The 13,216-nt window shown below is 38.7% G+C and overlaps 1 protein-coding gene across 3 annotated transcripts in view; it reads left to right on the top strand.

Moving 5' to 3' along the window:
* ank1b (ankyrin 1, erythrocytic b) overlaps positions 1-13,216 on the top strand; it is a 99,914-nt gene that overhangs the window by 54,239 nt on the left and 32,459 nt on the right. For all 3 annotated transcript variants that reach the window (XM_048165162.1, XM_048165161.1, XM_048165164.1), the window contains 20 exons: positions 1,430-1,528; positions 2,328-2,426; positions 2,523-2,621; positions 2,699-2,884; positions 3,093-3,191; positions 3,275-3,373; positions 4,489-4,587; positions 5,333-5,530; positions 5,735-5,833; positions 6,408-6,506; positions 6,680-6,778; positions 6,871-7,068; positions 7,658-7,756; positions 7,853-7,951; positions 8,068-8,265; positions 9,461-9,559; positions 10,473-10,571; positions 10,658-10,756; positions 11,195-11,287; positions 11,469-11,541. In XM_048165162.1, coding sequence (XP_048021119.1) covers positions 1,430-1,528; positions 2,328-2,426; positions 2,523-2,621; positions 2,699-2,884; positions 3,093-3,191; positions 3,275-3,373; positions 4,489-4,587; positions 5,333-5,530; positions 5,735-5,833; positions 6,408-6,506; positions 6,680-6,778; positions 6,871-7,068; positions 7,658-7,756; positions 7,853-7,951; positions 8,068-8,265; positions 9,461-9,559; positions 10,473-10,571; positions 10,658-10,756; positions 11,195-11,287; positions 11,469-11,541 — 2,332 coding nt within the window. The remainder of the gene's footprint in view (positions 1-1,429; positions 1,529-2,327; positions 2,427-2,522; positions 2,622-2,698; positions 2,885-3,092; positions 3,192-3,274; positions 3,374-4,488; positions 4,588-5,332; positions 5,531-5,734; positions 5,834-6,407; positions 6,507-6,679; positions 6,779-6,870; positions 7,069-7,657; positions 7,757-7,852; positions 7,952-8,067; positions 8,266-9,460; positions 9,560-10,472; positions 10,572-10,657; positions 10,757-11,194; positions 11,288-11,468; positions 11,542-13,216) is intronic.

Here is a 13,216-nt window from a genome sequence, read left to right as displayed (position 1 = left end):
TGTCGCAACACATTCTGTGAGGAGCTTAGACTGGTTTTGACAGTGAGACGGATTAAGCCCTCAGCACGGATGCTTTGGGACTAGAGAAAATTCAAGAATCAGCAAAACCATATTTTAAAGCTCAGAATGTTTGCTTAATTTCCACCTCAGCTCATAGTAAGTAATAATAAAGAGATTTTTAGACAATTGATGATCTTGTCATAGAGTGTCATTTGACTTTATTTTACAGGTGATGAACTAACCGTGGTAAATAGCTGTAATGTTATTATTAATGTTAAATAATCTAAGAATCAGAAAAATTGTTCATATGGGCATATAAAATTATTTACTGAAGCACAATACATTTCCTTATACAGTAGATTGTATGAAAAACAGAGTGAAAATTAAGTCGTTATTCACTTAAAATCTATTCTTGTGCATTCTTTTGTATATTAATAAAATACAAAAAATGTATACCTTGAATGCAGTGTAAATTGTTTACGCATTCGGTAAAGTGTCTACCGAATGCGTAAATGTAAATTGTAATGCTTTTTTGTCTTTTTAGAAGCTTGAAAGCTTCAGTCCCCATTCAAAATTTCATGACCAGAAATTCTCCTTCTGTGTTTAATGATGGTAACAAACTCATTCAAACAATTGTGGCCCTATTTAGGAATTTGGCATAATTTGTCTGAAATATTTATACACTCTTTTAAAAGATTGAGGTCAGTTAGATTTTGTCTATTATGCTCACCAAGACTGCATTTATTTGACCAAAAATACAGTAATATTGTGAAATATTATTACAGTGTAAAATAACTGTTTTAAACTGCATATATATGGACCAATAGAAAAATGAAAGATCCAGTGTTGGCGATCTATGCACATTTAAACACCGTTAAGCACGTTCAGAGAATATTAATGCCAAGTGGGCATGTGTGGCTGTTATCATCAGGGCTCCTCCCCACTGTCTGCAAGCATCCCTCCATCTCCATTCTGTCTTACTCTCCTCTGCGCATGCACTGTGCAACTGCAGTAGGAGCTCATTAGAGATGAGTGACACTGCAGTATGAAGGGGATTCCAGTCAGACTAGCAGAGCAGAGCCCCCCTATGGCCGAACCAGGCTACACACCTAGCATCCCTACAAAAGCACACACTGTACCATGTGCCGTTCTCCAATCAGCCTTTACCTCTCCCGGCCTTTTTGTTGGTTTCCTCCGTCGCTCTATTTACACACCCTGTTTAATGAGAGCTCCACAGATCTGTACAAGTCTCAGTGCTTCACTGTGTTATTTTTAGGCTGCCCTCCTCTCAGTGAGTCATTTGACAGGTAGACGGGGAGAGATAAAGAGATAGACTTGAGATGTGTCAGGGTGTTTTTTTTTTTTTTTTTTTTTTTTTTTTTTTGAGACTGACTTTTTCAGCACCTCATGTTTTCTCTTGTATTCACAGAATGGGCTTAACGGGTTGCACTTGGCCTCCAAAGAAGGCCATGTTAAGATGGTGCTGGAGCTGCTGCACAATGGCATTGCCTTGGAGACTACCACAAAGGTAAATCTACTTTCTTCAGTCAGTCAGGCTTCCTCCGGCAAGCCAAAAACAGGTTTATAAATGAGATAGTTCAGACTCTGAAGTTGTGTCCCAAATGACACACCGTACACAATGTACTTATGCACTATGTATTAAACCGTGTAGTGTATACATTTTATAAGGTTATTTTGTCATTCAGCATCATAGCCCCTCCGTTACGTAATAAAGCTGCGACAGTTGAGTGCATGAAGTGTCCAACATTCCACACTTTGTTTTTTGGTTAATTAAGTGCATCATCTGGGTATTTCAAGTGTACTTTTTCTATTTGGAATTTTCAGTGTGAACGCACTACTCGCACTATTTATACTACAAAACAACATAGAATAGTGCATAAGTATGCAAATTGGGACACACATTAAATTCTGATTGGCTGAGTTGCTACAGTACATGCTTGGCAACCGAAAACAGTCATTGGCCTACAGATAGGCTACTAAACTCTTGCCTGGTGGAATAAATATTTATTCTAAATATCTCTATTAATAAATAACTATTTATTGAACATTGCCATTTATCATATTGGATATTTAATAAAGTCAAGTACTGATAAAGTTGACAAAATTACCATTTTACAAAGTTGTGCATTTAAAATGTGCAGTTTCTCTCATCAGTCAATAAATGCAAAAAATCAGACAGATAAAAACAATAGCAAGCAACATGAGCAAAAATAAAAGCAAAATAAAATAAAATAAAATTCTTCAATATATTCTATAGAAGTCAGATTTTTCTCTTTATTGTATTTACATGACTATTCTTTTTATAGAAAGGGAATACTGCCCTTCATATTGCTGCTCTGGCCGGTCAAGAGAAAGTGGTTGCAGAACTGATAAATTATGGTGCCAACGTCAATGCCCAGTCTCAGGTTGGTCTGAGCCTCAAGACATGAATCAAAAACATAGAAACATGTTGATAAAGAGCTTAATTCATTTGTTCTTTGTTGTTATTTTGTGTTTTGCAGAAAGGTTTCAGTCCCCTGTACATGGCAGCACAGGAGAACCACTTGGAAGTGGTGAAATATCTACTTGAACATGGAGCCAATCAGAGCCTTCCAACAGAGGTGAGTGACACTTTGAAATCAAACTCAGCAGAAATCAAAACCCAAATGAATCTACAACTCTCGATTTCATCCCCCAGGATGGCTTTACTCCCTTGGCAGTAGCTCTTCAGCAGGGTCACGAGAACGTGGTGGCCCTCCTGATAAACTATGGCACCAAAGGCAAAGTGCGTCTTCCGGCCCTGCACATTGCGGCGCGCAATGACGACACGCGCACTGCTGCCGTACTGCTGCAGAACGACCCAAACCCAGACGTCCTCAGCAAAGTATGTGTGTTTGTACACATCTGAAAGGTTTTATCTCACCACACATTATGACTCACTAATCTCAGTGTAGCCGCTCTTGGCTTGTAATTGCAGAGATGACTATGTGACAAGATAAACAGAACTGACTTTGTTTAAAGATCCATCAGCGTAGGTTTTCCTGTTTTGTACATATACTGAATCAATGAAATATTACACTCTTTTCCCGTAGACCGGCTTTACTCCCCTCCACATCGCAGCCCATTATGAGAATCTCAGTGTAGCACAGCTTTTGTTAAACAGAGGAGCCAACGTGAACTTCACGCCGAAGGTCAGTTCAACTCATACGTTAAATGCCGCTTCCTGCTACATAAATGATTACATGAATTCTCACTTACTCCTTTTCTCTTGAAGAATGGCATCACTCCATTACATATCGCTTCCAGGAGGGGGAATGTGATTATGGTGCGGCTTCTGTTGGATAGAGGAGCTCAGATAGATGCCAAGACTAAGGTACAGTATCCATTAAGGACATTGAATAGTAAAATATTAATTACTTATATATACATATATACACACGCACTACAATATTGACTAGTTGACTAGTTGGACAGGACAAGAATAAAACAGAGCAGAAGCATCTCAAAATGTGATCGTAATAATAATAAATAATGCACCTTTTATTCATAAAAATGCAGCAAAGTGCTTAACAGGTCAGAATATAGATCTTAAAAAAAACAAACAAAATAAAATGAGATGGATTAGTTAAAGGTGCCCTAGATTGTTTTTTTACAAGATGTAATATAAGTCTTACTGAATACAGTAAGAAACGATGGTAACCACATTTAACAGTATATTAGCAACATGCTAATGAAACATTTAGAAAGACAATTTACAAATATCACTAAAAATATCATGATATCATGGATCATGTCAGTTATTATTGCTCCATCTGCCATTTTTCGCTGTTGTTCTTGCTTGCTTACCTTGTCTGTGCACAGATCCAGCCTTTAATACTGCCTTTCCTTGTCTAATGCGTCGAATGGGCTGGCATTATGCAAATATTGGGGTCATACATATTAATGATCTCGACTGTTACGTAACAGTCGGTGTTATGTTGAGATCCGAGTGTTTTCCGGAAGTCTTTTAAACAAATGAGATTTACATAAGAAGGAGGAAACAATGGGGTTTGAAACTCAATGTATGTCTTTTCCATGTACTGAACTCTTGTTATTCAACTATGCCGAGGTAAATTCAAATTCTGATTCTAGGGCACCTTTAAGTTAGATTTAGTATAATCTAAATAGACTAGTCGGTTGGTTTGACGACTAACTGACTAGTCGATCCTCCTGTATCTATCCAACCGTAATCACATCTCACAGTGACATTATTTACTGGCTGAGATGAAAAATCACACTGCTGAGACTGCTGAATCTGACTTATTTAAGTCTAGCTCGTGGAGAATGACCTATTTTACTTCCTCATGGGAAAAACAGGTATTTTCTCTTTGTGACAACTTGCTGTTTTAATGGTATACTTTAAAAGGACAGGAAATGCAGATAATGTAGGACGCATTAAAACATGGCTGATAAATTTCCAGAATTGCTTATTCTTTCCGTTATCTGCAGGATGAGCTGACGCCGCTGCATTGTGCAGCCAGGAACGGTCATGTACGTGTGGTTGAGATCCTGCTAGACCAGGGCGCTCCTATTCAGGCCAAGACCAAGGTGGCTAAACTATATTACTAAGATGCAGTGTTGGGGGCAATGCATTACAAGTGACTTGAGTTGCGTAATCAGATTACTTTTTTTCAAGTAACTAGTAAAGTAACGCATTACTTTTAAATTTACAACAAAATATCTCAGTTACTTTTATAAATAAGTAATGCAAGTTACTTTGTTTTCCCATTTATTGACTGACAGCTCTCCTGTCCCCATGTTGAGAGATATCGTGAGTAAGTGCAGAGGTGTTGTGTGAGCTGTGTAAACATGATGGTTATTCTAGACTAATTGTCAGCATACATTTACTCATTAAATTCTTCTCCTGTGTCCTATTCTTCTGTATCCCAGAATAGCAGCACAGCTGAAAGACTAGTTTGTTTGAACTGTGCCCTCTACTGTACAAGCATGAATTTGCATTTCATTCAGCCTGAGGCTTATTTATTTCACTTTTGGTGTGAAAGGGCCGTAACATTTGCCAAAAAATAGAACTTTTTTGTTGTTATAAAAATAAACAAACAGTCCAGCCCAGATGAGAAAAAGTAACGCATAAAGTAACGTAACACATTACTTTCCATAAAAAGTAACTAAGTAAATTAGTTACTTTTTTAGGGAGTAACGTGATATTGTAATGCATTACTTTTAAAAGTAACTTTCCCCAACACTGCTAAGATAGGCCATACTGTAAGAGATTTTTAGCTTTATTGCTGGTGTAATCATGCTGTTCAGTTATAATAATGTCTTCCCCTTGCAGAACGGTCTATCTCCCATCCACATGGCAGCACAGGGCGATCACATGGACTGCGTGAGGCAGCTGCTGCAATACAACGCGGAGATCGATGACATCACCCTCGACCACCTGACCCCGCTGCATGTTGCAGCACACTGTGGGCACCACCGCATGGTCAAGGTGCTGTTGGATAAGGGGGCAAAAGCTAATGCCCGTGCTCTGGTTAGTGCATCTGCCGTTTTCTTTTCTCTCTGCTTATCTTTTACTTTTTTTTTTTTTTTAATCTCTTTTAATTAATATTGCCAGTTAATGTAACTGAATTGTACATCATAGTCTCAGCTTGGTCCTCCATACCTCCCATTTAATAGTGTACAACTGTATACCGTGTATATATTAGTTGATTTTTTTTTTTGGTGGATTTTTCAGAATGGATTCACTCCATTGCACATTGCCTGCAAGAAGAACCACATGCGGTCCATGGACCTTCTGCTGAAGCACTCTGCATCTCTGGAGGCCGTGACTGAGGTCAGATTACTCTCCGCCTGTCTTTTTGATGGATAACCTCTATTCACTTTGCACCATCTTGACCCTTGTAGAAAATAGAAAGACTATGACGGAATGAGCAGTGACATATTCACGATTACTTTGGGACAAGAATATATTCACATTGCCATTCAAACGTTTGAGGTCATTACTTTTTTTAATATAAATATATTCAGCAAGGGCACATCAAATCGATCAAGTGACAGTGAAAACATTTATAATGGTACAAAAGATTTGTATTTCAAATAAATGCTGTTCTTTTGAACTTTCTATTCATCAAACAATCCTGAAAAGAAATGGATCACAGTTTCCACAAAAATATTAAGCAGCTGTTTTTAACATTGATAGTAATTAAATAATGTTTCTTGAGCACCAAATCAGCATATTAGAATAATTTCTGAAGGATCATGTGAAGGAAAATTTAGCTTATTCAGCAATCACAGGAATAAAATACATTTTGAAATATATTAAAATAAGAAACAGTCATTTAAAATTGTAAAAAAACATTCAATTGAAGGACAGAACCCTTTAACACATGCGTGTTCTTGTCTCTTAGTCGGGTCTGACCCCACTTCATGTGGCTGCGTTCATGGGGCATCTCAACATAGTGAAGAGTCTTCTTCAGAGAGGAGCTTCACCCAACGCTTCTAATGTGGTAAGAACGGTGTATGTGTTTATCGCCTCAGATATACTGAACAATCGAATCCCCAAGGCACGGCTCTTCTGCTTTACAAACTGGCTAACGTCTTTAGCAGCAATTATGGCAGTAGTCACAGTTTTCTTTTCAGAACTAAACATTTGTGACTGTATTAAAATGTGCCATTGTAGAAAGTGGAGACCCCTTTGCACATGGCTGCCAGAGCGGGGCACTGTGAGGTGGCTCAGTTCCTGCTACAGAACAATGCGCAGGTGGATGCCAAAGCGAAGGTATGCCAATCGTACAAGCTGTTTTATCTTCATTTATCTTCTTTTGTTTTTAAAATCTCATGTTTCCTCTATTTCTCTCTTCCCTTTCACAGGATGATCAAACCCCCTTGCACTGTGCCGCTCGAATGGGACATAAGGAGTTGGTGAAGCTGCTTTTGGAACATAAGGCCAATCCAGACTCGGCCACCACGGCAGGCCACACTCCTTTGCACATCGCTGCCCGCGAGGGACACGCCCAAACCACACGCATCCTGCTCGACGGGAATGCCCAACAAACCAAAATGACCAAGGTTCTCTTCTCTCAGTTAACCCTTTGCTAAACCCCACTTTAAAGTCAGCATGAAACGGAAGTTAATATAGTCTTTTCTATTGTGGCGCATATCTAAATGAAACAGCTTTTCAAACAAGACAGAATGTAGGACGGGACTTAATTTTGGCCATTGATTGGATTGTTGGATAGTTTCCTATTGGTGGATCTCATGTGAGTGACAGGTTGTCCCGCTATCGCTCCAGTAAACACGTCATCAGAGAAGAGATTTCGTTGTAAGGGGGAGGGGAAGTTATTTTGATTCGAGGTTACAAGGGCACATAAAATTTTAAAAACATAATGATGTGCACTGACAATTGTTTACAATATTACATAACAAAGAATTGTCCATTTTGATTTCATGCTAAAATGCTACCGACCAATCATACCTTAGAAACTGTTGACGTCCATTTAAGTCAAAATCATATTCATTCCTGTGTGACATTCTGTTTGAGTTAGCAACAGTAACCAAGGTGGGTGGAGCCTAACAAAGGGTAATTTACACTAAATGACAACAAAATATGCACGTCTCCACCTGCATTCTCAGTATGTATATCTGCTTTTTCTTACAGAAAGGATTTACCCCTCTACATGTAGCATGTAAATATGGGAAAGTGGATGTGGCGGAGCTTCTTTTGGAAAGAGGGGCCAATCCAAATGCAGCTGGAAAGGTAATTTATCAAGACGAACATCTGATATCTCAGTACTATCAGATGACAGTCAGCAGTAGCTGACTGAGGCCATGTGTCTCCTCTCTCCCATCTCAGAATGGCTTGACCCCTCTGCATGTGGCCGTCCATCACAACAACCTTGATGTAGTCAAGCTGCTGGTCAGCAAGGGCGGCTCTCCGCACAGCACGGCGAGAGTAAGATACACATATACACCTATTCTGAGCTGTGTTAGGGGTAGCAGTCTATTTCACTCTTTTAAAAACGGTTAAAGAAAAATGGTCACTTTTACCTTTTTTTTTCCATTTGACAGAACGGCTACACGGCCCTGCATATCGCAGCCAAACAGAACCAACTAGAGGTGGCGAGCAGTCTTCTGCAGTATGGAGCTAATGCCAATGCAGAGTCACTACAGGGCATCACCCCGCTTCACCTGGCATCACAGGAGGGGCAACCTGACATGGTGGCACTGCTCATTTCCAAGCAGGCCAATGTGAACCTGGGCAATAAGGTGAAACAGTATTAAGCTTTGATTAATAAGTGTTTGGTTTAGGTCAGGAGTGTCAAACTCATTTTAGGTTGAGGGCTGGATGGGAAAAAATGTAACCATGTGCAGGTAGAATTAACTTTTTTAAATCTTAGCGTGCTAACATTTAGCCTACATTAATATTAAACATACAAACTACAAATTAATTGGCAAGAAAACTACAAAAACACACTGTTTTTTTACAGTAATTATGATTTTTCATGGCTGATTACGATTTTTTTGGCCAATTCCGATACCATTTTCTTTGCTTAAGCAAATTTATTTGTTTTTTATTTGCACTGTAACAGACAAACTGGCCTTAAACAAAAATATATATCTACACTGCACAGTGTAGCCATTTGCAAGCACGATATAGAGATCGCTCAAAATAAAACTTAAAACGTTCTGATTTATTGCCTATTTTCTATTATTGTTCAAATCTTGTCTGGCTATCACCAGACCAAGCTCAATTTAAAATTGAACATTGGTCTGGGGAGTCTGCTATGTATTTTCTAATGCGCAAGAGGCGTGATCAACGAGCATTATTCACACAATTGGATAGTCCTTCAACCAATCAGATCAACGATCTGGGTGACGTACTTTGCAGAGCGACGCGAAAACTCCAGACAGGTTTAGTTTGTATTGGTTTGTAGCATTGATCAGCAGTTTGCAGAAGCAGCAATGGCATCGAGCGATTTTTGCGAGGTTGTGCAAAAAAAACATGAAAGTGAGTGGTATTTACACCCAGTCGAGCGATTTGTTTGCTAAACTACAGAAGTCATTCAGCATCGTTGAGAGGTTAAAAGGAATTGGATTGACGGTTGTGCTTGCCGTCGCTTCTCTATCGTCATCGTTTATACCCGCCAATAGCGAGCAAGGTGGATAAGCCAGTCTGTGATTGGTTCCCGCAAAAGTGTAACACAAACAGTAGAAATGAATGTACAGACTGAGTTGCCGGGCGAAATCAAATTGCCAGCAGATCAGGCTGGGTTTACCCAGTCTAGTTCAAATCATCCTCCAGGCCGGATTGGACACCCCTGGTTTAAATCATAGAGAGTAAATAAATAAAAACCTACAAAAAAAAAAAGATTGAGATTGGAAGAATGTAACTAGAGGAATAGGAAAGGATGCATTTAATATCTATCTGATATCCTTTGTGTGTGTGTGTGTGTTTGTACAGAATGGGCTGACACCTCTGCACCTGGTTGCTCAGGAAGGGCATGTGGGCATTGCAGACATGCTGGTGAAGCAGGGTGCTTCAGTCTATGCAGCCTCAAGGGTAAGACACTTCAATGCACACACAAACGCAGCAGTGCCATCTGTAGAATGTCCTAGAATTTAGACCCCAAAGCCATGTGTTCTGTAGTCTATGCTACTGCTAAATCAACAAACAGAATTAAATTTGTATGTTATCTGAAGAAAATATGAGAGGGTTTGTCCAGTACAAACCTTGTTACCCCTATGCTATGATATGGGTAATCTTTAGGTCATTGCTATGTGGAGTCTACGATGTTCTAAGTGTTTTAGGGTTGTTTCGATAAAGTTTCTAGTAAGGTGTTAACAGTGGTGGTGTTGTCTGGAAAAAAAAACAACCTAACCATGTCAGTAATAGCAATATTAATGCTCGTTTAGCAAACAAAAATACTAGGGGGATATTATGATCTTTATGAAATTCACAGTGAGTGATTTTTAATCTTTTCAAAAACCCATTCTTCACCCCTTTAAATGGTTCTGGCTCTGAATCTAAGGGCCTGAGGTGTTGTAATATTAGCTGGCATTGATCTATATGTACTGAAACCTTACAGTTGTGGCCTAATGGTTAGAGAGTCTGACTTGTAACCCGAAGGTCGCGGTTTCGAGTCTTAGTACCGGCAGGAAATGTAGGTGGGGGGAGTGAACGAACAGCGTTCTCTTCCACTCATATTACCCACAACTGAGGTGTCCTTGAGCAAGGCACCTAACCCCCAATCACTCCATGGGTGCTGCAGCAAAAATGGCTGCCCGCTACTCCAGGTGTGTGTTCACTGTGTGTGTGTGTTCACTACTGTGTTTGTACTGCACTTGGATGGGTGAAATTCCGAGTATGGGACACCATACTTGGCCACACGTCACTTCACTTCACCTACTCATTTAACTGTTCACTTCCTTTCTTTTTTCTTTCTCCTCCTTTTTAATCTCTATCTCTTTATTAGATGGGCTACACACCATTACATGTGGCGTGCCACTATGGGAACATAAAGATGGTGAAGTTCTTACTTCAGCAGCAAGCACATGTTAACAGCAAGACCAGGGTAAGTGCTACACATCTGGATGTACTGTACACAGGACACTTTTTGTACACTTTTTGGTATATTCTCCCTCATCTTTTTTTTCCCAGTTGGGATACACTCCTTTACATCAAGCAGCCCAGCAGGGTCATACAGACATCGTCACTCTGCTGCTGAAACATGGAGCCCTGCCCAATGAGATCACCACTGTGAGCAGACCCTCTTCCCCCATACTTGAAACACGACAATTTTTCTCGCCAAAAAATAGTATACACTGCTTAAATGTCTGATGAAGAGCATTTGGTGTGGGTAATTTTTGCTGTCACGCTGCCAGTCCTCTGCAGTAAACATAAGCTGTTATTTAGTAATTATCCTGCTGAATAGAGCAGCATGGCTAGAATACAGTGGCCCTAAAAATGTATTCGTACACTTCAGTTGATATATATTATATTATATTATATTATATTATATTATATTATTTATTTGCTATAATGATCATTTTTATTATATAATTTATATTTTATACACTGTATATTACATAAATTACTATTATTATTGCAAATGATCTCTCCCACCACACCAGACAGATATAATATTATGAGATACAGATGAGATTCGGTGACCTGACTGTGTGTTATCTGTGGCAGAATGGGACGTCACCCCTGGGTATCGCTAAGCGGCTAGGCTACATCTCTGTCATTGATGTGCTCAAACTGGTGACTGAGGAATCTGTATCTGTGGTGAGAGTCGCTTGCATTCTCATGAACTTTATCCAATCTCAGGTTGAGATTTCAATCTTCAAAGCTTGATTTGTGGCTTTTATTCCATCATTTTTCATCTTTTGATAATCTGGTTGTCGTTTTTGAATTGTACGACATTTGCCATCCTGACTTTTTCATATATTCCCTCTCTATCCCTCAGATCACCACTGAGAAGCATCGCATGAGTTTCCCTGAGACGGTGGATGAAATACTGGATGTGTCGGAAGATGAAGGTGCGTACGTGTGGCACATATTGGATTTAGCCTGAAGGATCATACTGCAGTAAATGCCACATTAAAGCGCTGATTCTCAGTTGCAGTGACAAGGTCTCAGTACCATAAGGTTGGTGCTAGACTCTCAATTAAAAACATAAGCCAGTTGGCAGATGGGTTGGTGGGTCATATCCCAAAAGTTACAGTCTGAAGTGAACTAGAGATTAGAGATGTTATCATACTTAAAGACTACTTACTTGACTGCACAGTGTGATTTACACATGTAGGATCAGTTGTGTAAATTAAATTAAATGTCATTTACACACCCCAATGGCCCGTATGGCTTATTAAGCAGTTATTTAGCAGGATCCAAGCTGCTCTTTTTTTATACAATGAAAGTGAATGGTGACCAGGGTTATTATTATTATGAACTAAAACTAAATTAAAACCATAAAAAACATTTTCATTACTTGAAATAAAACCAACATTAACTGAAATAAAATAAATGTATTTTAAGCTAGTAGCATTTCTGATTTTTGTTTAAAGTACTAAAAAATTAAAACTAAATAAACTAAAACATAATACTATATAGACCTAATTGAAAAAAAAAACCTAATGAAAATTACAAAAACACAACAAAATCTAAGACTTAAAATTAAAAATTAAAAACAACATATAAAAATAATCAAATTATTAACAAAAAAAACAAAACTATTGTATATCAAGTATATCAGTGTTGCTAAAATGACACTGATGGTGACCATGGTTGTGAAACATTTTAGATATAATTTATCAGACAAAGTTATCATAATGGCTTCAGAAGACTTGAAATATAGTGTTTGATTCGAATCAGAGCATGTGAGCGAATTGGAGTGGTGTGACGCTCCGCTCAATATTCCACTCTGTCTGTGATCACTATGATCAGATGATTTCTTAATTGCTGTTTTCTCACCACTGTTATTTTTGTTGTATGTCTATTTTGTTATTAAGAGGAAAGTGCGCAGCACATATTTACATATTCCTTTAAACGGCACTGTAATCAGTTAACAGTTTAGTGCTGTGAAGGTATTTCAAACTTCTTTCTATCCGTAAGCAAAAAACGAAAAAGAACTTTGCTGTTAGTAACGTTATATCAGAAAATGAAATCACTCAGTTTCTCTACACTTCCTTTTAATTTCTTCTCTTTCTTTGTTCTTAAAGGATTAGTCCACTTTTAAATACACTTTTCCTGATAAATTTACTCACCTCCATGTCATCCAAGATGTTCATGTCTTTCTTTCGTCAGTCGAAAAGAAATGAAGGTTTTTAAGGAAAACATTCCAGGATTTTTCTCCTTACAGTGGATTTCAATGGCTACCAACAGGTTGAAGGTCAAAATTACAGTTTCAGTGCAGCTTCAAGGGCTTTAAACAATACCAGATGAGTAATAAGGGTCTTATCTAGCGAATCAATCGGTCATTTTCAAAAAAAATACAACCGTTTATGCTTTATAAACAAAATATCGCCTTGAACGTACTTTCCGCTTCCGCATTCTTCATAACACTTACGCTGAATGCCCTACGCCTTCCCCATTCAAGTTACGGAAAAAAACGAAACTGGCGCCGCGTTCTTTCCATAAGTAGAATAGGGAAGCTGTAGAACATTCAGCGTAAGCGTTATGAAGAATGCGGAAGCGGAAAGAACGTTCAAGGCGATA

This window comes from Megalobrama amblycephala, linkage group LG18 (genome assembly GCF_018812025.1).
Source record: "Megalobrama amblycephala isolate DHTTF-2021 linkage group LG18, ASM1881202v1, whole genome shotgun sequence".
Classification (NCBI taxonomy): domain Eukaryota; kingdom Metazoa; phylum Chordata; class Actinopteri; order Cypriniformes; family Xenocyprididae; genus Megalobrama; species Megalobrama amblycephala.
Note: the sequence above shows the minus strand (reverse complement) of the source record. Positions and strands in the feature narration are given on the sequence as shown.